The 27,445-nt window shown below is 37.2% G+C and overlaps 1 protein-coding gene across 5 annotated transcripts in view; it reads right to left on the reverse strand.

Moving 5' to 3' along the window:
* PTPRZ1 (protein tyrosine phosphatase receptor type Z1) overlaps nt 1–27,445 on the reverse strand; it is a 186,676-nt gene that overhangs the window by 28,082 nt on the left and 131,149 nt on the right. For 3 of the 5 annotated variants that reach the window (XM_086691441.1, XM_086691432.1, XM_086691423.1), the window contains 5 exons: nt 25,068–25,114; nt 17,938–21,526; nt 12,594–12,738; nt 4,908–4,999; nt 2,112–2,197 (listed from right to left, as the gene is read on the reverse strand). In XM_086691441.1, coding sequence (XP_086547567.1) covers nt 2,112–2,197; nt 4,908–4,999; nt 12,594–12,738; nt 17,938–21,526; nt 25,068–25,114 — 3,959 coding nt within the window. The remainder of the gene's footprint in view (nt 1–2,111; nt 2,198–4,907; nt 5,000–12,593; nt 12,739–17,937; nt 21,527–25,067; nt 25,115–27,445) is intronic. The other 2 variants (XM_086691458.1, XM_086691447.1) reach the window with 1 other exon arrangement.

The following is a 27,445-nucleotide window of genomic DNA, read 5'->3' on the forward strand; positions in this document are numbered from 1 at the left end:
CAGATAACCCTTTAAGGCCTCTTCTACAGCAAGTACAGCAAGCCCTTCTCACTCTAGATTTACAAACAATTTCATGTTATGAACTTAAAAGGCATAGTATTACCAGTTGTTAAACTAATTATTAAGTTAATGAAACGTTTTCTTGAATCAGACTGTGAGATAAGAGCAATGGAATTAAGAATACAATTTTGAGTAAAAATGTGAGGCTATTTTATTAATTTAATTATGAGCTGCTTCATAATATTGAAAATTATTTTATGGTTGTAAAAACTATGAATCTGCCTTTGTGCATATGTTAGCAGCAAGTTTTATTATAAATTATCTACCTTTCCTCGTGATTTTTAAAATTTGGAAAATTAGATCCTTGATCCAGTCTCCCTCTTTCAATTGCGATTTTGTTTCTGAGCCTGATAGTTTCTGTGAGTTAACAAGGCACCACCCACCCTCTAACCTCTATTACAGTAAGAAAAAATAATTTGATGTTTTAAATACGTAATTCTTTATATTATTCCACTTTACTTGGTCATTACCTCACACCGCTATTTCAGTGTAGCTATGACTTAGATTTCTTTTAAAATTAAATGAATTGGCTTCTATTATTTTTAATTTAGTGAAAATATATCACATTTCACTTCTATTTCCTTTGATTTCTTAAAGCTTTTTCCTTCCCTAAATATATCTTGGTTGATGTGACTCCTGGGAAGCAGTTGCGGGGTGCAAGGGGAGAGTGGGACACTCATCAGGATCAGAGTTCAAAGTGCTTCAGAGGGGGAGGTCCATAGAGCACTTCCGGGTTGAGGGGGAGACAGAAAAGCAATGTGACACTTCTTAGAAGGGAGGGGCCAGAGGGAAGGCTGAAGATCCCTTGCTTTGTGCAATGGAAAATGTAGGTAGGCCACGGAGGCGCCTACGTGGTTCCATCTGTTAAGCATCTGACTCTTGTTTTCGGCTCAGGTCATGATCTCACAGTTTGTGGGTTCAAGCCCCAAGTCAAGCTCTGTGCAGCTAGTGCAGAGCCTGTTTGGGATACTCTCCCTGCCCTTTCCGATCTCTCTGTCTCTCAAAATAAATAAATAAACTTAAAAAAATTTGTTTAAAGTATGTATATATGTTTTAAAATCACGGACCTACGTTTGAAACCCAGCACTGCTATTTTTAGAAATTAATTACTTAAACTGAAGCATAATTAACATGTAATGCTATATTATTTTCAGGCGTACAGTACAACGATTCGACAATTCTACACATTACTTGGTGCTCATCACGGTGAGTGGTCTAGCCCTGCTAGTTATGACTTGTTAATTAACTTCTGTGGAAGTTGATTTCATCAGTAGTATGAATAGAAATAAAAACAAATAACTTCTAGAGCTGGGTGAAGACTAAATATAAAAGCATTTAGTACAAGGACTGGCATTATTAAGGAGTGCTGCATAATGGTAACTTTTATTTTTTTGTGGTTGTCATTGTTAACTCTGGGCTTACAGTACCCTGTTTTGAAAAATCTGCTTAACTGATGGTTCAGTGCGCCATGGTAAATTTGCAGCAAATTTCTCTGCCACTTCTAAATATGAGTATTTTACGGAACATTGCTAGAAAAATTTTTACTGATTATTGCAGTTCAAATGTTTTTTAGAAATGCATATTTTCTTAAGAAGATGGGACCTTACCTTGTATAATATTTATTACTTGTATTATACCTTGTAAATGAAATGCTTCTGTACTTACAATGGTGGAAAACTAAGAGTTTATAAGTACTTTGCTTGAAAATCATGAAATTTAGTAGTTTAGTATAATTTATATAATTTAGGAAATTAAAAAGAATCAGTGTTACTAATTCAGATTAAAAGAAGGATACTGGAATTCTGTACTTTATGGGAGAAAATTAAAAATGTTTTTTTTTTCTACTAGTATGACTTGGTTTTTAAAATGGAAAACCAATTTTCTACATTATATGGTAATCATAACACATCTCTTAAACACATAAGTGATTATGGAACTAGTATTCTTTCTAGAAGTGAAAATAGTTTCAATGTTTTTAGGTCAAGAAATAGCCTACTGCTAATAAATTTACTTTTTTTGTATTATTTCAAATAAGTTTATTAAAATCATACCTCAAATTCTTCAGTAAACCCACTACTTGCATGTAAGTCTGCAACATGCTTTGGAAAGTGCTTTATTGGAATCGCTCCAACATCATCTAAGTAAATAAAAAACAATTTGTTTGGAAAAGATAATTCAACAGAAAGGACTATGCCTCTCACTTACAAAGATTTATAAAATGCCGTCTTCTAAAGCAACTTCAAAGTTCAAGCATTCCTACAATCGCGAGTGAATCTCAGCATCCAATGAAACATTAAGCAATGGTTACCAAGTTTCTCTGTATTTACTATCAATAACTTGCATTATATAATTCTGATTTGATCATGAATCTCTTTTCCTTTCATACTCTAAAGAAACAAGAATTTTTAACGTTAAATGATAAATTCCACCAAAGCCTCACATCTTATCAATGGACTGCATCTTTTTATGGATAACATTCTTTAACATGAGTAGAAGTTGCATTTACATTTAATACATTAACACGAATGTGAGTTCTGGGTAAAAAAAAATGCAGAAATAATATATTTTCAATTTTACCAAGAACTAAACATAATATTGGTGTAATTTCAATTTAACATAGTTTAATGTTTTACAGTTATATAGTCAGATGTTTACATTCAAAAACATTTTTTATTTTTCTCTACAAATAATAGAAAACATTGACATGGAGACTATTCATTAAGGATAACGTCAAAAACCTTTGGGACTTTTAATATGTAAAATTTCAGGAACTCTTACTTAAAAATATGCTATGTAAACAATGTCATTGGATCTGTTAATTAATTGTGAAGGGGCCAAATTATTTTAACTGGCTCTGTTTTTTCTCTTTCCCTCCTCTGGAAAGACTTTCTTAGATTAAACATATCACTAGTTCACAGTATGCGATTTCACAAGTGATTTCTCTGACAAGGAAACATCAAACACATTTCTCTAGAAACACTTATTTACATCAACAGATGTTCAGCATCTAGGCCCTTTAATATTTTTAAGCTTCAGTTACCAAGAATTTGTTGATTTTTTTAAAAAGTAGAATCCATCTGTTCTCTCCCTTCCGTGAGTGTACCTGAATACTAAAACTGAATTAGCCAGTTAAGCTTAAGAAACACTACACAAAGGTGCAACTCTGCCTTCACATCTATGGAAGGATCTTGCCTGGAAGTAGCTTTTATAATTAGACAAGAAAACAGAAATAGCTTGCCACATCTAAATCATCAGTTCTTCTGGTAAAGGTCCTTCAAACCCATAGATATTATCCCGCACACCTAACCTCTTTTCACAAACTGACTACTTTTTATTTACAATTGTGTATTTTGGTTAGTTCTTTCACAGACTGGTCTGCAAGTGAGTGAGACCAACATATCCAATTTCTGATCGTACATGAAAAGGTGCTTATTTGGGTGATCTGGAGCACAGGTGAAATGAGGAAGTGCCCTTGATCACAACCCTTCTGAGGAGTAGAACAGGAGATTCTGGGTTTCCTGGACAAGGTCCTGATTTCGGATTATTTACCGCTAATAATAAATTACACTGGACTTTGGATATTTCGGATAATATCATGTTAATGTGCTCCCACATGCTGGGGGAGTCTGTAGAAGAGGTATGTTTGAAAGTGAAGTGAATCAAAATGCAACAGATAACAGAGCTGTCAATCTCACAACTCTTAATATGCTGATGAGAAACTGTGCTGTACTCAAGTAGCTGTACAGAATTTTAACAGAAAAAAACCCAGAAATAAGACAGTGATGGCTAAAGACTCAGAGTGGACAAAAGACGGGAAAGAGCCAAACACTTCTAATTCCTGTGCCTGCTGAGAATTACACAGAAATTGCTTCTCTTTGTTTTGTTTTTTATGTTTTTTAAATCACGAGATTTCAGAGAATGACATCTTGTGGAACTTGGGCCTCTAACAATAACCTAAAGAGTATCAATTTAAAAGGAGGTCTCTGTAAAATAGCCACGTTGTCAATTTTTTCCCTTCTATTTTGGTTTGGTGGTTTTCTGTGTCTTTATTTCTTCCTTTATCCTTCAGGGGCTTCTTCCAAAGTTCACATTTTTCTAGGCAATTCCTTTATTGTTACTGCTTTTCATTCTGAAATGTTATGAAATGTTAATTAAATAAGTGTCTGTGATCTTACAGTGTGAACTCCAGGGTCAATGGACGTCTCAGTCAAAATGACCCTGGCTAATTCTTGAGTATTGTTAACCAAGTAAGTTCTGCTAAAAATAGTCGATATTTCCCCAGGTACTCAAACTGTTTGACATTGTGGCTTTAAGTATTTCAGGCAATTACACATTTCTTTGTGCGCTCATGTTTTCCTTCTACCCCACCATTTTACAGTTTTTTTTTTTCTAACATAATTAAGGGAGATTTTCTCACATAATTTCAGATGATCAGAAGGAAACGAAACTTTATCCTTACTTTTGTTATTCTGTCCTATTCACCCTTACTGCGTTGCTTTATCCTGACTTTTGTTGTTCAGGTTTCCATTTAAGTAATGGAAACGACGAAGGTCAGCCTTATTCTTAAATAATCTTTTATTGCTATGTTCATGTTAACATTATATCTGAACAGTCTTGAGTTATTTTGCCATATTGTCTACCTGGCTAAGAACGTCCAAAATTAATGAGAACAAGGCAGAAACCTGGGTGCCTGACACCCGGCTGTAATAAATACTTTGGGCAACTCAGAAGTATTACTCGTCTACATTAGAGCCATTTACAAAGCACTGCAACAGGGACAAACCTTCCAGCATATGCTTTCCATTCAACATCTACCAGCTACTTATGGTCACACCTTAAGCTATTACCTGAAGTTGGAAAGACAGGTGTTGGAGGTGTGGATATTACTCGAGGGGAGGTACTGTCCTCTAAATAAAAGTGTGCGGTCTGAAAGCATTTCCTGGAAAGAAAAGAAAGCAATTTATGTACTAGCTGCCATAAGACAACTTCTGAGCTGAAAACTGCTTGAAAATTACGACAGAAATCTCCAGAATTAAAACATAAATGGGAATCTGTATTTTACAAAACACAAAGCATTAAAGAATTGTATGGCCTCCAAGTTTATCTCAGTTTTACATGTGCCAGATGCATACGAGTGAGTAGATACCAGACACACGCTGAAAGCAGAGGTGGCATTTGCAGTCGTAGCTGGTACCCAACAGTATTTTGCTAGGATAAGGATACCTCATCACCCTGGTTACTCTCCCACTGTTGCTATATACCAGCAACAGGGGACTGGACCAGAGTGGAAGAGAAACCAGGCCCAGAGCTCTTTTCACTCCATAATTAAGTGACCACACCTTTCTGAGCAATTCAGCTGCTAGGAAAAGGTAGCTATGACTGTGGAAGTGAAATTTGACAGCGGTGATATTTTGATGGACAAGGAAGGCAGCTTTATACTGAGAGCATGAGAATGCAGTAATGACAGAACAAAGTGAGGAAATAATGAGCATGTAACCAAAAACAGGCGTGATTTTCTTTCCAACAGATGCTAGCCTTGTTGATGAGCGTTTTGAGAATGAATATATTTGGAATCAACGACAACTATGACCTACAATGTCACCTGAATCTATTTTCATTCAGATAATAAGAGTAACATCTGGTAAGAGCAGACCACAAACTATTGAGAAGAGCAAAGAACCAACTGCTGCTTTAAACTAATGCAAACCACACTTAATTAAAAAAATTTAGATAATTAAAACTGCTAATGACACTCTTTGATGTGGGTCATTTAATTTATATGAAATGCTATTCATGAGTATTTAAGTTTAACTAGAAATATCTGTGTGAGTAAAGATGCCAATCTCACTTTCCATTTAAGATTCAAGCTACAAGATATTTATTCTAATGAGCTTTAACGTAACATTTGTTCTTATGAGGACACACCTCAACTGTAACATTCTTTCAGTAATCAGTTCCCTGTGTAAAATTCTTCAGTGGCTTCCCCAGTGGAATCAGAATGATATTCAGTTATTTCATCAAGGGCTATAAGACCCTCTATGACCTGGTCCCCCACCTGCCTCTGGGGTCCTCTCCAACGTCCCCTACTACTAGGCTCAGGCCCACACTGGTCTTCTGCTCCTCCTTCCAAGAGGCTCCATCAGTGTCACCTTGGGACCTTGGCTCTTGACGTTTCTTCTGGCCACCTGCCTCCTTCCCATTGTTTTTGTACTTCCTGTGACAATCCTTCCCTGACCATGGTAACTAAAAGTACCAGCTCTTCCCACCACATCACTATTCTTTGGCCTTTTGTCAGCTTTATGGCACTTAGCACTTTCCGAAATTCCTTACTTATGTATTTGTCTTACATGTTTTTAGTTGGTCGTCCCTCATCAGAATGTGAGCCCTGCAAAGGCAAGGTGGTCTGACTTAATGCAGTATTATGCCTCAGTGCAAAGAACAGCAGTAAGTCCCCCCAAACTTAAAGTTGCCTGTGCCCCAAAATATTTGTTCAATGAATTCACTGCTATGACTAGTATGAAATCATGTACTTTATTTATAATCTTAGTGTCACAAGCAAAAAAACCAAAAAACCAAAAAACAAACCCCAAAAAACAAACAAAAACCAACAGAACCACCCAAAGGCAACAACGTGCATAGTAAGGACTAGCCCCCTGCTGGGATCGTATAAGCCTTTGACAAGAGGACACGATCAAGACAACACAAGAATGTCTTCTAGTGAGAACAGGTGGTACGGGAGGAAGATGACTGCGTGTCGAATCCAATGTCGAGGGGGCCTGAGCCAGGTTCACCTCCTGGAAAGCGGAAAGAGCACAACCGACTAGGAACAACGGGAGGGATGAGGGCCACAGGTCTCGTGATCAACCGTCCCACTGAAAGTCTCCACTGGAGCCCACCTGAAGCCAGACTGGAGCAGAAACTAGCGGGCAAGTTTGGTGGCATGTTCTGACACAATAGGAAAACACTGGGTTCGATGCCTCTTTTAAGATCACAGAGTTAAATCTCTTTGATTCCTCTAAAATTGTGGTTACACAAGCTGGTAAAGGGGTTTCTATTTATTTTTCAATGAATCTTAAAGTTGTAAAATGTCTTAAGGAACCTGGTGCAACATCACCACAGACAGAAGAATTTGTTGGACAGCATCTCTGACATAGAAAGATCATCTCCGGTGACAAGGAGTCCTTTATGAGGACATCTTTAGTTGCCACATATTGCTTTCTCGTCCTAACTGAAAACTCATTCTAAGTACCTCTAAATGGTACTGCAAGAGGAGGCCATCCCATTCCACTGTTAGGCCTCCTGCTATTATTTTTTTTTGGCGTCAAGCCAAAAATCTATCTCCCTGTTACTTTGACATCTTGGCTCTATTTCTGTACCTGACAGGTTTTATTTAGCTAATGGTGCCCAAGATCTTTCAGTACTTAAATGCTATCTATCTATGGCCCTCACGCCTTTTGACTTTCTTCTTGAAGTTTATACTCCACAAATACAAACAAGTTGTAGATCTCTAAATATGCCTTGTCCTGTCCTCACTTTCTCCTCCCTGCTTCAAATATGGTTCTCCTGACCAAAATGCCTTACTCACGAGTACTATCTTCCATAAAGGCAGCTCAATGGTATCTTCTCCGTGAAAAAGCCTTTCATTTCTGGGGCACCTGGGTGGTTCAGTTGGTTAAGCATCCAACTCTTAATTTCAGCTCAGGTCATGATCTCACAGTTTGTGAGACTGAGTCCCGTGTTGCGTTCTACGCTGACAGAGCGGAGCCTGCTTGGAAGTCTCTCTCTCTGCCCCTCCCCTGCTCTCTCTTTCTCTCTCTCAAAATAAATGAATCAACTTAAAGCAAAAAAAGCCTCTCATTCCTAAGCTGCCTCTAGCATTCCAGTTTCTCTGTTTTCACTGCACCCAACACAAACTTTGATTCACCTTCACCTTTACAAAGACTATTTTGAAAAATATGTTTAATTAATCCAAGGATGGCCTTCACTTCCTGAACTCTCTGCTAGACGATTTTAAATATATTTTTTTTTTTTACTGATTGTTAGTTAGGGTAATTATCTTGCAATATATTTGTTTTGTGCCTATATCCTCATTATATTTTTTAAAAGATGGGGCCATGTCTTCTGATTTATGTAAGCCCAACTCTGAAAACAGTGCCATGGTGTTAATGATTAGATGGATTTCCAGTAGCAAGTAAATCCCACCAACCATAAGTTACTCAGCTGCATCCCAGACTTCTTGCCTACCTGTGCTTCAAATGGGATAACTTAAAATCTCAAGATATTTGGGAAGGAGAAGTGAAATATATAGAGCTAGAGGAAGATGGATGGATGGACAGGTGGATGGGTGGCTGGCTGGCTGGATAAGTAGATAGAGGATGGCTCTGAGAAAATGGGAAGAAGGCAGCCCTCATGGAATAGAAAAAGGTAAGTTGAAACTTATTGGTATTAGGGTTTAACATGTTAAATATTCATTGTAGGATCTGGGTAAATACCAACTCTACTCTTTTTAGCTATGTAAACAAATATTTGTTGTTTAAGCAAATAAGTGGTCCATTAGTGTTATTTGCATAACAAAAGAACGTTATAAAATCATACCCAAAAACGTGTAAGTGGGAAAAATCAACATTAAAATAGTGTAGGATAAAGCTTTGAGGAAAGTCACACGTATTATATTCAGTCCATTTTATAGTGCAGTTTTCCCTAGGAAGTGACATTCGACTTAAGAGGCAGCATGGTCATGGGAGGCCTCCATTTTGGGTTGGTAGCTACCCTGTGTGACTCACAAATTTGAATTTCAGACCATGAGAGAATTCATATTGCTCTTCCTCCCTCTCCCCAAAGCCAAAACAACTGTCTATGGGAAGTTCTTTTTTATACTGTTTTTGATGGAGTGCCATTTTGTTGATTATGCCTTTGATAGTTTTTAGATTTTAACTCTTAAAAAAGCTCTCAAAAATTTGCCCTTTGTCTTCTTTAAAAAGAACTTTTTGAAAATCTTCCTTACTGAAGTCATTTTGTATCTTAGAAACTTACGACTTGGCTCATGTAAATTCTACCTTAAAACATCTGGAAAATAATTTCAGGGCACATTATTTAATGTATGACAAGATTCAATATCTATAGTCCATCTGTTCTGTATAAGCAGTGAATGTCTTCACGTCTATGTGCTAAGTGTTGATAACTATGTCTCTTGCTAATTATCACTCAGCCATAATGAAAAAAGTGATGACTGTTTTAAACTTGTAGACATAGGTCCTATCAATCAATGTTAATCTGATTATTTGATTTACACCTTTTCATCACAGTATTTGGAATTAAAAGCTAGAAATGTATTTCCATTTTTTGGATCCTTATACAAATATAAAACCATATTTATTCATTATGCTGCATTCATCACAGAAACTCTAAAGAAGCTCGGACTGCAATCTTAAAGATGATCTAGTGAACCTTCCCCCGAAATGGCACAGAGAGGAAAACCAGTTCCCAGGTGGATAAGTGACATGCCCAAGACCACGTAACAAATGCCAGGCAGAAATGGGGAAGGGATCCAGATTTGTTCTGTCTTCTGACTACAACATGCTTTCTCTCAAGGCTTACACAAAACCTCAGGGACTGCTTTGAATTGGGTAAAGAGACAAAAAAAAAAAAAAAAAAAAAGACTTATTATACCACTTTACAGTAATTTTTTATCCTAAGAAATTAGATTAAAAAAACATTTAAATATATCAGCTTGGAAAAACTCATAAGGACCATGTTACTATGAGGACTTTTGTTGGTATTCTATTTTGAACCTTTCCACACAGGCTGTGCTTTCCACAAAGGTCTAAAATGTTTCCATACTGGCTAGTGAAATCGTATTGTTTACAAATGGGTCTACATCAAAATTTGAATATATTCACAAAAACCCCGAAGAAGGCACTAATATGGTCATCTTGTGTTGCACCAACTAATACCCCTGGTGTATCCCTGATCTAAAAAGTTACATTTTGAAGTGAATTAATTTCAAATGGATGTGAGGACAGAGGTGTTAAGTTTTGAAACGGGTAAGTAAAAGAGTGACAGATTTTATCAGAACGTTTGACAGATAGATATAAAATATATACATAAAATCACAGAGCGCTCATTTTTTAAGCTAATGCACTCTGTGTTCAAGGTACATAAAGTGTTATTTGTGAGGAAAAGAGAAACATCTTGTTGGTGAAGGTCAAATTAGTATTTTTCAACTAGTAATTTTATCTTTTTTCTCCACATAATACAGATGAGATAATCCATTATTAATAGAAAATAAATACCATTCCAGATTTTAATTTTCCATGAAATATCAAATCATATTAAATAAGACACTTTCAAATCTACAAAAAATAAACTTGAAATACTAAGTAACAAAGATCAAAACTCTCATTCTTATTTCAGTCTTAAGATTGACATTTCTATTGGAAATTTATTCTAACACTCTTTACTGTGAAGTAGAATTTGGGCTTACTTTCCATCTTATTTAAAAAAATTTTACCTCTAATTCCAAATAACTTCAAACATTGGTTTGCCAGGGAAAATCAGATTAAATATAAGCCAGTAATCTGAACACATCAAGGCTGATAAAAAGTTTGGCCAACAAACCGAGTGGGGAGTATGGAGAAAAGCAATATGAATTCTTGTTGAAAAAACATGTAGAAATCATGTACTGTGTTCACGGTACTCTGCTGAGCATGGAATCTTCTGTAGAAAGAGTCATTGGCAATTATAGGAACCAGTGGAGAAAGCAGCTTTGTTTGCATCATGTTATGGACAAAATAGACCACCAACTCACATATGGTAACAGAAGTATGATCTGTTCTCTTACTGCAGTTTACTCTTTTCTGTAAAGGTTGTTGGATATGAAATACAGTTGATCATGAAAACATTCTACCTTAGTCCACCCGTGTCCAACGACATGCAACTACCTGCCCCAGGCCTGTCTCAGACCCAGCTTACTCCTGCTTCCTGTTCTTTCCACCTGCTGTGTTCCTGCCTGGAAAGCTGTCTCCTTTATCTCCACTTTCTGAACCCTATCCAGTGCAAGCCCAGCACTTTACATTTACTCTGCTCATCCTGGCCTATCAAGATTCTTTGTTCCCTGACCACTCTTAACATTAGTGATTTCAGGTGTCGTGTGTATACTTGCGTATAGTAGGTTATACATTTTTCATAGAAAATTCTCAATAAGCACGAATTTCTCAAGGATAGTGACTCTCATTCATTCATCCGTTTTTGATATTTTCCATAGTAGTCAACGTGGTACTAAGCACATGAGAAACAGTCCTTAAAAATGGCAAATATTTTTGAATAAACTGAGAGAATATATTTTAGGATAACACATAAAGAGATAAAGAGTGGCCATATGAGCTTACAGAGAGACATTACTAAACAAAAAGGAATTAATTATAGATCTTCTGAACAAAATTCTCTTTTAAAACGAAGCAATAAATTACAAAGCTAGGATTCCTTATATCATCGTAAAGTTTTTGTTTTTCAAGACACAGTTATAATAGTTATACTGACTTACACTGTTTCCCCAGTAAACTTCCTAATTTGCAGCATGTTCTGAATGACATGGGATGGGAAGCTTATGGTGAGTGCAACCGTCTTTGTCCTTTAAAAGTTTTAATAGGATACTGGGGTGCCTGGGTGGTTCAGTCAGTTAAGCGTCCAACTCTTGATTCTGGGTCAGGTCATGATCTCACGGTTCCTGAGATGGGGCCCGTGTCGGGCTCTGAACTGATAGTGCAGAGTCTACTTGGGATTCTCTCCCTCCCTCTCTCTCTCTGTCCCTCCCCTGCTTGCACATGTGCACTCTCTCTCTTTCTTTCTCTCTCAAAATAAATAAACATTAAAATCAATAAACAAAAGTTTTAATAGGATATTGATGACAGCAAAACTATATCTTATCCTCAAGGCAAGCTATAATTAACTTTAGAATTCTATGAATCTTAACATAGTCAACTTTATTTTCTAATTATATTAATATTTTAATTGCTTGATTTTTACTCTTGTGTATGGGGCTATCGGTTTTTGCTATTAGCATGCAGCTGATGTGCATCTTGTACAAAATCCACAATTATAAACAAACCATGTTTTTACTATAGCAAAAACTATGTTTTTTCTAAATAATAACTTTTGAAATTGTAACAGCTGGAGCATTTAAGCTGAGAAGCTTAGATTTATGTTAAGTGCTATGATAACATTTGAAGGTTAATTAGATTACTATGAAAGTACAACTGTCAAAATACTGTATTAAATATTAACTAAGCCAGGGTTCCTCCATTTTACCCTTTAATTGTTTCACTGGTATATGAAAAACAATCAAGTATTATATTATTATGTCTTTGGATTTACAAATTCACCTAATTCATCGTTAGCTGGATAAATTAATGGTAGCTCTCAAGGAAAAAGAATGTGAATATGCTTTGAAGAACTTTCAGGTAAAACAAAAAAAAAAAACACAGGCAAAATGTGAGCTCTATGAAATACATTTCTAAAACAAGCATTCGACTTACCTCCAGTAGATGAGAATACCCACAAGAACCACTAGACAGATAAAAGTCAGGGCTGACACGATCACGAGGGGTATAACTGCCTTCTTCTCGGATTCCAACCCCTCAGCTAGACCAATACGAGATTCATGGCTACTATTACTGGCCTCTGTAGTCAGAGAAAATCGAGAGAGTTGATATTTAAGCTTAAGGAAAAGGCACAACATTTTCAACTGAGTATTTGCAACCTTCATTGTTGTTATTTTCCTTTAAAATTTCAAATCTATGATACAAAGAATGTCTATGATTATAAGCCAATTTGAGTAAAACAAAGCTTAAAAAGTAAGGCTGAAGAACTTAGAATGTCCCAACAGAGATGAGCACCTAGGGACGGGTGCTGTGGCAGGAAGTGAGCATAATACTGCCTTGAAAAGCTTGTTAAAAGGGAAATAGAAGTATTAAAATAAGAAAATAAAAGAAGTATTAAAATAAGTTTTTAAATAAAATAGCCAGGAAAAACAATGCTACTTACTGTACCATATATAATCTTGAGTTTCCAAACTTAATCTGAATACAAGGTTTCTAATCCTGCAATTAAATAAATAGCTAGGAGCAATTAATAATTTCATAAAGAGAGAATCTTAGGAAAACCTTCTTACATTAGGATAGCCATTCACCCAGAAAACTATTTACACTGTAAATATAGGTTGCTTTTGAAGTGTTACTTTGAATGCCTTTCTTATCAACTATTTTTCTCTATCAAAAAAAAAAAAATACGGGGTGCCTGGGTGGCTCAGTCAGTTAATAATCTGATCCTGGTTTCAGCTCAGGTTTTGATCTTGTGAGTTCGAGCCCCGCACTGGGCACCATACTGATCATGTGGAGCCTGCTTAGGATTCTCTCTCTCTCCCTCTCTCTCGGCCCCTCCGCTGCTTGCACACACTCACGCTCTCAAAATAGATAAATGAACTTAAAAAAAAAAGAAAAGAAAAATAATATTGCATGGGAACTGAAGGAGTACATAGGTTGAAGAAATTCTTTTCAAATATGCAAGTGTAAATTATGGAAAAGCTTAAGGTCTGTTCTTGGGTTAATTTCAAAAGATGGAAAATGACTATATCTGTGACCAGTTGGGTGCATTATTATTCTAGCACTTTCAAAATCATTGCAACTGGAGCTAACCTTCCAAGTTGTTCACAAGAGTTTCAGAACTTCAGTGTATCAGTGGCCAGTCACAATGCTTCCCTTCTACACTGAGGTGTGTGCAGGGGGGAAGCACGATAAGGGCACATCGGAACTGCTCTGCCATGGTGACATACTGACACTGTTGCAAAGTAAAAGCCCTCATTGCGTCCGCCTGCAGAAGTTCTGGAAGAGCTCTTTAAGTAGAACATTTCAGTTCCCCACGAGAGTCTACATTGCTTTCTACATAGCTGGCATATTAGGTTCTTTTATACCAACTATCTTACTTTAGCGATAAGGGGAACAAAAGGAACTGATTTAATTTAAAGATTTACAAATAAATTTGAGAGTAACAAATTCATGAACACAGCACTGAGGTAGAGCTAATGGCAGAGGACTTAAGGTTTAAAACAGTAGCTTCCTTCTGAAAGATGATACACAAAGGGTCAAAAATTTAACCCACTCGTATGAGAAATGTATCAATTGACAAATGATACTCATATTTCCTTAGACATTTTTTCTTATAATTATGAATGATTTGCCTGAAAAGAGTAGAATGCAAAGGGATGACTAAAAATCACAAAACTGAATAAAAAGTGGAAATATTGTAAATCCATTGATCCCTGAGCTGTAGTTCATATTCTTGTGAGAGAAGCCCAGGCTTTAGTTTCTACTGTTACTCATTTGCTCTGGTCATTACACATTGCAACAAGGCTCATCTCGAAGCCTAAATAATCTGATGGTGAATGCACTGAGTTTCCTTATAAAATTTAGGAAACCATCTTGTTTTAATACATAATTGTCTTCACACTTTTTCTATTATAACTATTATTATCTAAATGGAAAATTTGTGGCTGAACAATGAAATAATCCACTTAGAAAAGCCCCTGGTACCTAGAAATTACAAATAGTGGTTCATATCATTATCAACATCAGTCATTCTTGAAATGTGATTCCCAGAATACTGGCATTGGCATCACCTGGAATTTGTTAGAAATGCGAATTTTGCGCCCGATGCCAACCATCACAAATCTGCTGAATCAGAAATTCTCTGGACAAGGCCCAACAACCTGTGTTTTAACAAATCTTCCAGGTGATTTTGATCCATATTAAAGTTTGAGACCAATAATGTACATTAATTTATACACAAAGTGTGCTTATATAATCACACAGGTCTTCAATGACCACAAATCTTTATAGAAATTTGTATATAGGTGTACATATGTATGTATGTGTGTAGATACATGCATTTTCATTTATGTATATGTATGTGCATACATATATATGAGATATGTCTGATCATACATGTGATATATATGTAAGATATATAACACATAAAATATATAACAAATTACCATATATATCACACATTGTATACATATATGCACACACATATAATCTTGTAATATAGACTTTACTCATAAGTTCTCTGGGAGGTCTGATTTTAAAATAAACCCTTTCATTGAGGAGTCAGAGTGATAAATCCATGCTAACTACATATTATGAAATCTAGGTATTTTATACAAGATGAGGTACCACATGAAATTGTGGCACTATTTGTAGAGTATGCAACTTTTGATCTTAGGGTCATGAGTTTGAGCGCCAAGTTGGGTGTAGAGATTATTTTAAAAAATAAAGGGGGCGCCTGGGTGGCGCAGTCGGTTAAGCGTCCGACTTCAGCCAGGTCACGATCTCGCGGTCCGTGAGTTCGAGCCCCGCGTCGGGCTCTGGGCCGATGGCTCAGAGCCTGGAGCCTGTTTCTGATTCTGTGTCTCCCTCTCTCTCTGCCCCTCCCCCGTTCATGCTCTGTCTCTCTCTGTCCCAAAAATAAATAAAAAACGTTGAAAAAAAAATTAAAAAAAAATAATAAAGAAGGAATAAAATATACCCAAATAAAAAAAAATTATATAAAAAAAGAAAGTACAGACAATCAACTGGTTCTTTTACATACTATAATGAGGAGCTAGTTGTATTGATTTTTATATTCATTAGTTGAGGCTAAAATATCTATTTTGACATGGTTCAGTAGTGTATATGAGCTACCTAAATAAGACAAGAATCTACTTGATTGGTAAACAAAGATAAGATGAATACTTTCAAATACATTTTTAGAATAAAACAGTATAATTTTGGTATTACAAATTAAGCATTATATATATCTCATTGTCCTCAATTATGAAAGCATAGTCTCTAAGAGACAGACACCAATAACACGTTTGCAGTGTCAGTTTGTGTCAACTCCCTATGTGACCTTGATCACGTACTTTAGTATCTCTGGGTCTCAGTTTATGCATTCACAAATTGCAGATACTAATATTGGCCTTACCTCTATTGTTTTAGGGAACATGTCTTATAAAATACTCTACATTCTAGAAGTACATAATAAAATAATAAGTTTCAAAATTAGTCTGTATGCATTTGATAAAGAGGCATATTCAACTATTTTATAAGACAGAGTACATATGATTTTTTACAGATGCAGTTTTTAAAACAGGCAAGAATTTTCCCCTAATCTTCTTTGATCTCACTCCATTAATTGTGTTACCTGATGATATTGGAAGGTATATTTCTACTGTTTTGTCCTCATCAGTGGAAGAACATACACTTAATAATTAATCAAATTAGCACATTGAAAAGAAATTGCTAAGTTTCAGTCAATAATTCTGGGTTTGGCATTTTGTAATATATATAGTTTCTCCCTGATAGCATAACTTAGTAAGAACATACTGACGATATCACTGTCTAGTAAGATAAAATAAAAAGGATGAACTCCTCATATGTCTTTAAATCTAATAAAAATTTTTTAAAAAACCCCACGTACTATAATTGAAGCCAGATAACAATTCATATATATGGCAACACTAATTAATATAGTGACCTACGGATTCATTATTCATTCTCACATAGCAGAGTGTAAGTGTTTAAACTGGAATGCAATGTTAAATAGGTATCAAGTCAGAATGTAGGAAAACTATCAAAATGCACAAAATTTTAATTGCTGCTGCACTGAAGGAAAAATACAACTAATTCAAGAGATGGAAATGACAAAGAGAAAAAAATATGCTAATGAGACTGGTATCTATGATCTGGCTTATAAATATCCGCTTTTATGCAATAAGATTGCAAGATGCTACCTTGATCTATCTTTTGACTAATTACATTAAGATTTAAATATTTTTGTTGTTAATTTAAAAAAATGCCTTAAAATTTAATGAAAGCAAGTTATAAAATTCTTATCATCAATTCCATGAAATTATCTAGTATTTCATATGCTTAATGGTTTTCAATTTCCCTTTTTCTCCCCACTGGCATGTAAAGCAAACATCTGTATTATATATGTTGCAAGTAATTGCTCTAAGAAACATCTGGCTTCTAAACTAATTTGCATAAAATACATTAACAAATGAAATGCATTTCTACAGAAAATGGTCTAGTGTTTTACATCTTGTCATACAATACCTATACATACTATGCATATTAATGACCATTATTTAACTTCTTAGAAAGGGTTGTATAACCGCGAGTACAAAGTAGAATGCATCTTGTTAGTTCACACTGCCCTCTTTAGGCAACATTAAGGTAATCAAACAGAGGCAATTTTAAAAAATGAAAACGTTCTTTAAAGAAAATCTTACCATTAACTCTCAAAACTCAGAAAGAGAACTTTTTTTTAAGGTTTAAAGTTCCAGGCTGACGTGGATGTGCAAATTACCATATCTTTTCCACTGGGTGGGTCAGAGAGGTGTTTTGTATCATACTACTATCGGAGTTTAATAATTCATTTTATAATTCAATGAAATTAGTTTACAACTTATTTTAGAACATAAGTGAATATAAAAATGAAAACTATCTAAAAACAACACACTCCCATCTATCATTTAAAAAGCAGTATACTAAAAACGCATTACGCACACTTAAGTGCTCCCACATGTAACTGGCATCTCGCAGAACATGAAAAGTTGACAATAAAAACCATTTTATCCATCCACTAACCAAAACATGTCAAATATTCATTTGAAATAATGAGTAAAATCATACTTTAAAAACTGTGAATGGATTTGTTGAATGTCTTGATTAAGAAATAAAACAATGTGCCACTTTACCAACTTTCTCTTTTCACGATTTTTCTATTTTTTGAGGAAGAAAACCACCACAGCTCAGTCTATCTCTTGGATCCATAACTAACCTGCCTCTGAAATGTTGAACACTTCTGAGTGCCTGCTAGTCACAGTCGGGGTTGAGGACTGTGGGGATCCAGGAGTTATTTCTGAGTCGGCTGCTTCCAGGACCCCATCAACATCTCTTTCGTTAACGTCTGGAAAACTGAAATCTGTGGAAGTCTCGTTATCATTAAGGTTATCTGAGACAGCTTGCCCTGATCCACTCTCTTCATCACCTGCAACAAGGACCCATGCTTCAGATTCTGGGGTGAAAGGAAGCAGGGCATTACCGGTCTGAATGTCATTTTCCTGTCTTCCATCACTGGGGTTTGGGGGTAGCACATTTGTTGGTGGTGATTTATCAGGACTTCTGTCCGTATCGGTCTGACTGTCTGATATTACACCTGTGACTTTATTTTCTTCTTTAGAGTTTTCAGATAGTGAATATGAGGTTGGATTAGTCTGATCCACAAGATTGTTGTCTTGGGTGTCTGAATCATTCATTACCTTTTCCTCTGATTCTCTATAGGAGGAGCATGCCATACACTTATTTATGGATAAGCCATCTCTATCTCTGTCATCATAATCATCATCATAATCATCAAGATCACCATCGTCACCACCACCCACTAAATCACCATCAGATCTGGCACTCTGAATGAGCTCGGAAGTTGTTTCAGAAGGAAACAGGAACTTGGTTGTGGTTACAGAACCATCTTTGTTGGGAGAAACAGCTGTAATGGAAACGTACGCATTTCCTAAAGGAACAGAACCATCAGCAGTTACAAGTGTGTCAGAAACTGCTGGAATACCAGCAAATACCTCATCAGTGAGAGACCCCTTGGTGGAGGTGAAAACTTCATCAGAATATAGAGGCTCATCTGTAAGTGTATTTGGTGGTACATCGATTGATACAACAGGAGTAGCAAACGCATGCCTTCCTTTTGGGGGAAAGGCATGGCTAACCTCCAAATTGGTAGTTTGGAACAACTCATCATTACTGTACAACGAAGGCACCACTTGCTGGGAACTTTCGCTCTTAAGCAAAACTGGTTCAGAGTATTTCTCACTCGTGTAAGAAATGGTTAACCCTTGAAGCGAAGCAGCATGCACATTAGAAGTAGGCGATACATCAACAACTGGTGCAGATGTAGAGTGCAGCATGTTTTCCCTTGAGGCAGAATTTGAGGCCATGAGATGCAATACCGTAGAACTAATCTGCTCAACCTTGGGGGTTTCAACCAATAGTGGATCACTAGGCACAGGTGGAAGAGCAGTTTTAAGCAATGTGTCAACATCAGAAGCCTGAAAGGAAGGTTGCAGCAACATTTCAGTATTAAAAGAAGCGGAGGGCTCATATAATAAGAGCTGAGTTGAAGGAGGTAACATTTCACTAGAAGCGGGGTCAGAGGAGGCTGGCTCTGAGCTCGCCCTACGCACGGGTTTAAGCGAGGTGTCACCAAATGCTTGAGATACAGCACGTGTAGGCTGAACTGAAAAGTTATTCTCTGGCACGTGACTAATCTCCTGATCAAAAACCTCAGTGGCAGGATGAGCAAGAGACCCTGGAAGTATGCCCTCTGTGCTAGAAAAGGAAACGGGGGATTCTTGTAAAGATACGTTTGACTTATTTATCTCATCATACAGGCCAGGCATGACTGTGCTTTCAGAATGGTAAACCATCTCACTGAATGAGGAAATCTGCAGTTCAGTCTCATTTCCATATAGTATGTCACTTTTAGAAAGCGGCTTATTATCATCACCAAACACAGATGCCGTATATGTAAATTCAGCTACAGAAACAGGTGAAGAAATGTTAAGGGCTGTCAGACCATCTGTGTCAGGTAAAAGAAATTCACTATCAGAGGAGGCTCCAGACCACTCCCCATCCCCAGAGAGGCCATGAGGCGGCAGCAGCAATGACGCGGTTGGGGTTATGAACGAAGACTCAGGCACTGGAATGTGGCTAGGGCTGCTAAATAAGGAAGCCTGATGCGATACACCAACAGGACCATGCACAGGTACTGCGGAACTGTAAGGAACAGTGAAGAAGTGTTGGGAGCCCTCATTATTAGATAAGGCATAGGAAGGTTCGGGCCCTGAAGAACGTGCATGCATCACGACATCGCTGCTGGGCGGTTCAACTTGAGAAAACATATGCGTTTTATAAAGGACACCAGATTCACTACCACCAAATCCCAATGTCTCTGAAGCAGCATGAGCAGTGGTCTGATGCAACATCACATCAGAATATTGAGCAAGGCTGGGCTCTAACAGCACATCACCCCCAGCCACTGGCAGAGAAGCATGCAGGGACAGCTTATCACTCTCAACAGCTGAAGTAACTTGTGGAAGGATTTGAGAAACTGTATACAGATGGCGAAACGATTCACTACTGAAGGAAGCAGAGGAAAATGGAAGCAAAGGTGCACCATCATAGGAAGACAGGATGGATTCAAATGACACATCGACACCAGGAAATACAGGCGTAGCATGCAAGGCCGAATCACTACTTGAAGCAGCAGGGGTAGTGTTGAGGATCTGATTGTCAAGCAACAAAGGGGTGACTAGAGGAAAGACTTCACTACTGTAGAAAGGTTGAAGAGGTGTCTCACCATTGTATACTGGTTGAGTTGTCTGCGAGTGTACCATGTTGACGGTGGGGACCGAATCCTGTTGTCCAGAGGATGGAGTAAAAGCATGAGGCGTTACCTCAGTCGGGAAGTAGGCAAAGGTAGAATAAGGTGGCATCTCCAGATCTGTGCCTGGGGGACCCTGTGACACCAGGGGGCCTGGAGACGAGGACTCAGCTGTCTTCTCAGATTCATCAATGTGTATCTTGGCGTAATTAGTCTGGAGAAAGCTCTCTCTACCTGATCCAACATCGGGCTGTGTTATCACATCTGGAGTGCTAGCAAACCACACATTTCCATCAATGGAAGGATCCTTTAGAGATTCTTCCGAACCTGATGAGGCTGAATCTTCTGAAGCATTTCTTGTAGATTCTGGTAGAAGGACACGATATGTGATTGTCTCTGGGTTTTCTGAAGAAAACACAAACCCATGGGATATTTTCTCAGAGATGAATGGCATAGCAGAAGTTGCCGGACTGGAGCCTGAAGAATCGTCAGCTCCGGTATCGAACTTGAAGCTTGTCAATAAACTCTCTTCCTCACTGATATCAGTAGACACCTCTTGGGATTCTGTTATAGAAACTGTATTTAAAGATGCCACAGTCCCAGTCAAGTTCTTCTGCAGAAATCTGAGAATCGTTTTAGAGCTGTCATTTAAAGAGGCTGAAGCGCCTTCCAGGGTGTGAGGTGGCATTTTAGTCACAGTCTGTGAAGTCAAAGAAAAATGTTTTTGGGGGGCTAATCCAGTGACTGGTTGGGACGTGGAATCTAAAGATGTGTTGGGGATATCACCCTTCCCAGAGAACTCACTTCCTCTTGTTGGGGATCGGTTAGTCTTGGCCTCATTGTATTTAGTCCCTACATGATTGTAGTTTGTTGTCGTAGGAATCCGGGGTTCCTTTCTCCTTATTTGGTTTGTGGCACTGTCTCTACCAGGATTCACAACAGTGTCTTCTTCAGTGTCTTTTCCCTCTTCTTCCTCCTTTGAAAAGCAAACAAGAGTTAATGAAACATAAGGAAATAAAAAAATGAATTCTTAACAATATCTTATGCTGCTGTTAGTCTTCACTTGTGGGATCTTGGGAACGTCTCCTCATAAAGCACCATCTCACAGAGGCCATGCCTCTATCCTATAGCCTTTATCATCCACATTCTAGGGACACTAATTAAACTTAATGAAAACACCTTATTTATGGCTGCCTTTATTTTAATGCTGTGGAAGTAATTAAATTAATAGATACCATAGCTTTGAAAGAAAGGCATACTATAATGTATTTATTTACAGTGTTATTTAACATCGTATTTATTTTGTTTTATGTTTCTCTGTTCAGTTCATCTGGCAACAAGCTAAAGAGCAATTAACTTCTTACAATAGGAAATGAAACAATTTATTTCAAAGATCTAATTACTTTCAGATTCAGAATATTTCATTGTATATATTCAGAAAAAAATCACAATTTTTAAGCCATCATAAGAGGAAGATTTAGGACTAGAAGAAGTTTGGGTTTTTCATTTTGTTTTAAATATTTTCCACTCAAGACACAGGCAGACATTCTAAAGACAAACTGTCAAAGTATGCTTCTAGTACTAGTTATTTGATTCTGTGTTTTCCTTAGAAACATCATTCAGGTGACCCAGTCTTTTGGGAACACTCAGTCACTGAAATGGCTCAGGAGCGGTCTGAAGAGAGGTCAATCAAGACCCAGGTTTTCTGTTTTTTTCTTCTTTTTTAACTCTGCATTTTATAATACATCAAACCATATGCTTAGAAAACTAAATTGCCAAAGCTATCGAGACACGGTATTTTTAGTTCACATAGGATATGACTTTTCTCAGTTTGCTAGCATTATCATTTATTAGATCTTTTACTTTTTTATTTTTACTTATTAAATTTTTTTTAATTTATTTATTTTGATTTAATTTATTTATTTTAAAATAAATAATTTATTTATTTTAAAATAAATAATTTATTTATTTTAGTTTATTTATTTTGAGGAGAGAGAGAGAGAGAGACAGAGCGGGAGTGGGGAAGGGGCAGAGAGAGAGGGAGACACAGAATCCGAAGCAGGCTCCAGGCTCCGAGCTGTCAGCACAGAACCAGACACGGGGCTCGAACTCACAAACCACGAGATCGTGACCTGAGCCAAAGTCAGACACTTAACCGACTGAGCCACCCAGGTGCCCCTCATTTATTAGCTGTTTTAAAGTCATGTCCGTAAAAAGAAGAAAAAATGTACAGATTGGTAAGAAGTTGACTGATATCAGTAGAAAGAATCTGAATCTTAAACCATGTCCAGATTTCTCTCTCTCTTTCTGCCCTTTCTCCACTTGTGCTCTCTATCTCAAAATAAATAAATAAACTTAAAAAAAAAACAAACCATGCTCAGATAACTCTCAGAATGTGATGAAAATAATGCACCATTCATTAATCCCACCTAACCAAACCTTGTAGATCTCTAGAAGGCATATGATCTCATGTCAACACCTCAAGAACAGATCATTCCTGCTCTATGATTACTTTGTACATACCTGAAACCACAAATAGTTTAATGTATACTGCTTCCTATCATTTTTTATGAAGTTATTGTGACTCTTTCTTCCACTATGGTTTTGATCTGTGTCTCACCTGTTATCCTTCACAGCTTCCATTAAAAAAACTTTTACTATAAAGGCCTCGATCACCCTGGAGATACTTTGTCCTTCAAAGTAATGCATTTTTATTTGAGAACAATCTGAGAAACATCCCCCAAACTATTCACTTCCACATTCAGTTTTAAAAGCATTACAGGGGCGCCTAGGTGGCTCGGTCGGTTAAGCGGCCGACTTCGGCTCAGGTCATGATCTCGTGGTCCGTGAGTTCGAGCCCCGTGTCGGGCTCTGTGCTGACAGCTCGGAGCCTGGAGCCTGTTTCAGATTCTGTGTCTCCCTCTCTCTGACCCTCCCCCGTTCATGCTCTGTCTCTCTCTGTCTCAAAAATAAATAAATAAACGTTAAAAAAAATTAAAAAATGAATAAATAAAAGCCATTACAGACACATTCCATGTATCTGTTTTGCCAACCTCCATCATTCATTCCTGCAGGAATCAATGGTAGTGGGTAGTGTTATGGGCTAAGTGTTTGTGCCCTCCCCCCATTCCCATATTGAAGTCCTACCGCTTGAAGTGATGATATTAAGAAGTGGGGACTTTGGGAGGTATCTGGGACTCGATGAGGTCATAAGCACGGAGCCTTCATGAATGGGCTTGGTGCCCTGACAGGAAGAGTCACGAGAGAGCTTGTTTCTTCTGCTCTGCTCTCTGCCATGTGAAAATACAATGAGAAGCTGGCAGTCTGCCACCCAGTGATCACTTCTAGATATATGCCTATCCACGTGCACATGCACATGGGCACACATGCACACCCACCCACACACAAATATCCTTGGCAGAATTTTGTGAACTCTTTCAAGGGTGGACTGCTCACTTTGCTAAAATAATCCTTTGCAAGACAGAACTGCCATAAGATACATAAACTATTGAGATAATTATACATGTGAAAACAATCTAATTAGTATTTATTGCCAGATAATAGTTATTACACTCTATGATCTCATATGTGCATATGCATACATTTGTACTACATTAGGAATAGCATCTGGATTTAACATATAATCTCAGTTAAGATGAACAGTATATTTGGGTTTAGGATGAAATAGAAGATACATCAGTCATTATTTCTTTATTTTAGAAATTAAGACAATGTTAGAATTTATAAATATTCTCTTTTTTAATGTTTATTCATTTTTGAGATAGAGAGACAGAGAGAGAGAGAGAGAGAGAGAGAGAGCGAGCGCAAGTGGGGAAGGGGCAGAGAGCGTGGGACACAGAATCCGGAGCAGACTCCAGGTTCTGAGCTGTCAGCACAGAGGCCCATGAGGGGCTCATACCCATGAATGGTGAGATCATAACCTGAGCTGAAGTCGAATGCCTAGCCAACTGAGCCACCTAGGTGCACCTATAAATATTCTCAAATACCTATTTACTTACAGGACATTATACTAGCCATAGACACTTATCATATGACTAATCCAAACACAAATATTTGGACAGAATACATACAACTTATGTTTTGGCTCATATTTGTTATCAATCTGTCAACCACTGGTTAAGTTAATTATAAATCAACTGTAGAAATACTAAGAATTGGTTAAATGTTGTTTTAATCTTTTAGAAAAACTTGAACACTGAAGAAAATTCTGATTTATAGCTATAGTTTATAGCTATAATTATCTTTAATGTTAACTTTTTTCATTATCACCAACCCTTTTCCATCTGTTACTTTTATTATACTATCAAAGTGACATCCAACTCTTGATGAAAGAATCATGTACGTCGATTATATCACTATCTACAAAGCTCAACAACTAACCCTACGACGAATAATGCAACATGAACTTTGATTAATGTAACATCTGGAACCTAACCAACAATTGAAAAAAGGCTTTTTAATTTTAAAACATTTTAATATAAAAATAGCTATAATACCTTGACTATTTCTTCAGTTCCAATTAATTCAGGGAAGAGGTCCAGCTCTACAAAATTAGAAACAAAATTATTAAAATGTTTATTCGATTATTTCAGCTGTGTGGATTTACCTTTGGATGGAAAGAGGGAAGGGGGAGAAAAAAAAAGACTTGTTAGCTTTGAAACTACAGAATTTCCAAAAATAAAAATTAAAGATTTGTGTTTCAACACTTCTGAACACTACGTAACACACCACAACATAAGCCTATATGAAACAGCATTCAAAAACTTCATTTCTATCCTCTAATCCAACTCCCTTCCCCTCCCCTCTCCCCTCTACAGGTGTGACTGAAGCTAAGAAGGGAAAGGGGGGCAGGCTGAGTATAAAAAACCTAAATGGTTTTTCATCAGCATAGATGATAATTGGGGAAATGCCAGGGATTAGGAGGAGAATTGACAGGATTTATTTTCTTATTCAGCTACTTATTCTTTCAGTTCCTCTTCTGGTGGAGGGCCCAATGATTTTTTCTACACTGTGAATTTGGGCTGATGCTTATATGTACACAGGGTGCTGCACCAAACAGACAGTGCCTTCCAGCAGGTCCAATCTGGCTGGCCACAGGAAGGACTGACCAGAGGGATCCGGTTCCTTCTCACCAGGGAAACTTAGCTGTGCTCCCGCAAAGATCTGGACAGGGTCAGTCAAGTCTGCTGTTCCCAATGACCAAAATCCGTTTATTTCCAGTACATGGATGTCTCAATCCTAAAACAAACCCTATCAGTAATGTGAGGAAAGGTTAGGAGCTGGGTCCCTCTCTCCAACAAGGAATCTAGCCCAATGTCAAATTACCAAGGGGCCACCTGCAGAAGCACTGTTCCTCATGCTTCACCTGTGCCACGTAGGACTTGGGTTTAACTAAGCGTTACTGCAGGATTCCTTCTCTTAGTCCTGTTATTTCATCGACTCTCACTCCATCTCCAAAATTCATGCTCTTTACTACCCCAATGCTGCTTATGTTCTATGTTTTATACCTCTAGGTATCCTCAGAAGAAATGCATACTCTATAAAGTTTTCAAAGGCAAAACTGAACTAACATGAAATGTTTATCAAATCCAGGCCTGTATTATGATAGATTTTACTGAATCTACTTTTAACAGAAAATTCCCAGATACTAAGAAATGTAAAGCCGTAAAATGTGGTCCTGTGTGTGGATTCCATTTAGAGGAGAATTCAGGACGAATTTAGAAGTGAAGTCACGCTCTCAAGTGACCTTAGATAAAATTAATACTCTTGACTACTTAGCTATCTCAAAGTTACTTACCCTGAACAATGTTAATTTAGCCCTGAATTAAATTTTAACATTCGATTATTTTTTTTTTCTTGTTGAAACTGACCGTGAAAGAGTTTGGAAACCTTTATTTGGATCATTAATGTTCTCCATTTTCTATGTTTTGTTTTTCATGTTCTTTATTCTTCACATTTTCAAATTAAAGTGATTTCAAACAGTCTGAAACATTTGTATCTCTATAACCTCTAAGGAAACAAATACATGTGAGTTGAAAGATGAGATGCAACTAAACTATAAAAGACAAATAAGAAATTTCAATATGATTTTCTATAAACTACAGTTAGAGAAGTTCATGCACATGAAAACCTTCAAATTCAGCATGTGAGACAATACATAATTTGTTGAAATGCTTTTATTTATTTTTTTAATGTTTACTTATTTTTGAAAGAGAGTGATAGAGCATGAGTGGGGAGGGGCAGAGAGAGAGGGAGACACAGAATCTGAAGCAGGCTCCCGGCTCTGAGCTGTCAGCACAGAGCCCGACGTGGGGCTCGAACTCACGGACTGCGAGATCATGACCTGAGACAAAGTCAGATGCCCAACCGACTGAACCACCTAGGCGCCCCTTTATTGAAATGCTTTTAAATGGAGTCATACCTTTTCATGTACTTTTAAAATATTTTAATGTTAATAAGGGCAAGTTATAACAAATATTTGTTAGTGATACATATATTATACTGTAGATTTTTCTCTGTTAAGAGGTTATGGGAAAAAAACTCAGTGATAATCCATTCTCTTCAATGAGCTTAAGGAAATATTTTAAAATTAAAAACATGGGGCGCCTGGGTGGCGCAGTCGGTTAAGCGTCCGACTTCAGCTCAGGTCACGATCTCGCGGTCCGTGAGTTCGAGCCCCGCGTCAGGCTCTGGGCTGATGGCTCAGAGCCTGGAGCCTGTTTCCGATTCTGTGTCTCCCTCTCTCTCTGCCCCTCCCCCGTTCATGCTCTGTCTCTCTCTGTCCCAAAAATAAATAAATGTTGAAAAAAAAATTAAAAAAAAAAATTAAAAACAAACAAGGGAACAAACAAAAACATGGTCTAACTTTACCTAA

This window comes from Puma concolor, chromosome A2, assembly GCF_028749965.1.
Source record: "Puma concolor isolate L17-30 chromosome A2, mPumCon1.1.hap2, whole genome shotgun sequence".
Classification (NCBI taxonomy): Eukaryota; Metazoa; Chordata; class Mammalia; order Carnivora; family Felidae; genus Puma; species Puma concolor.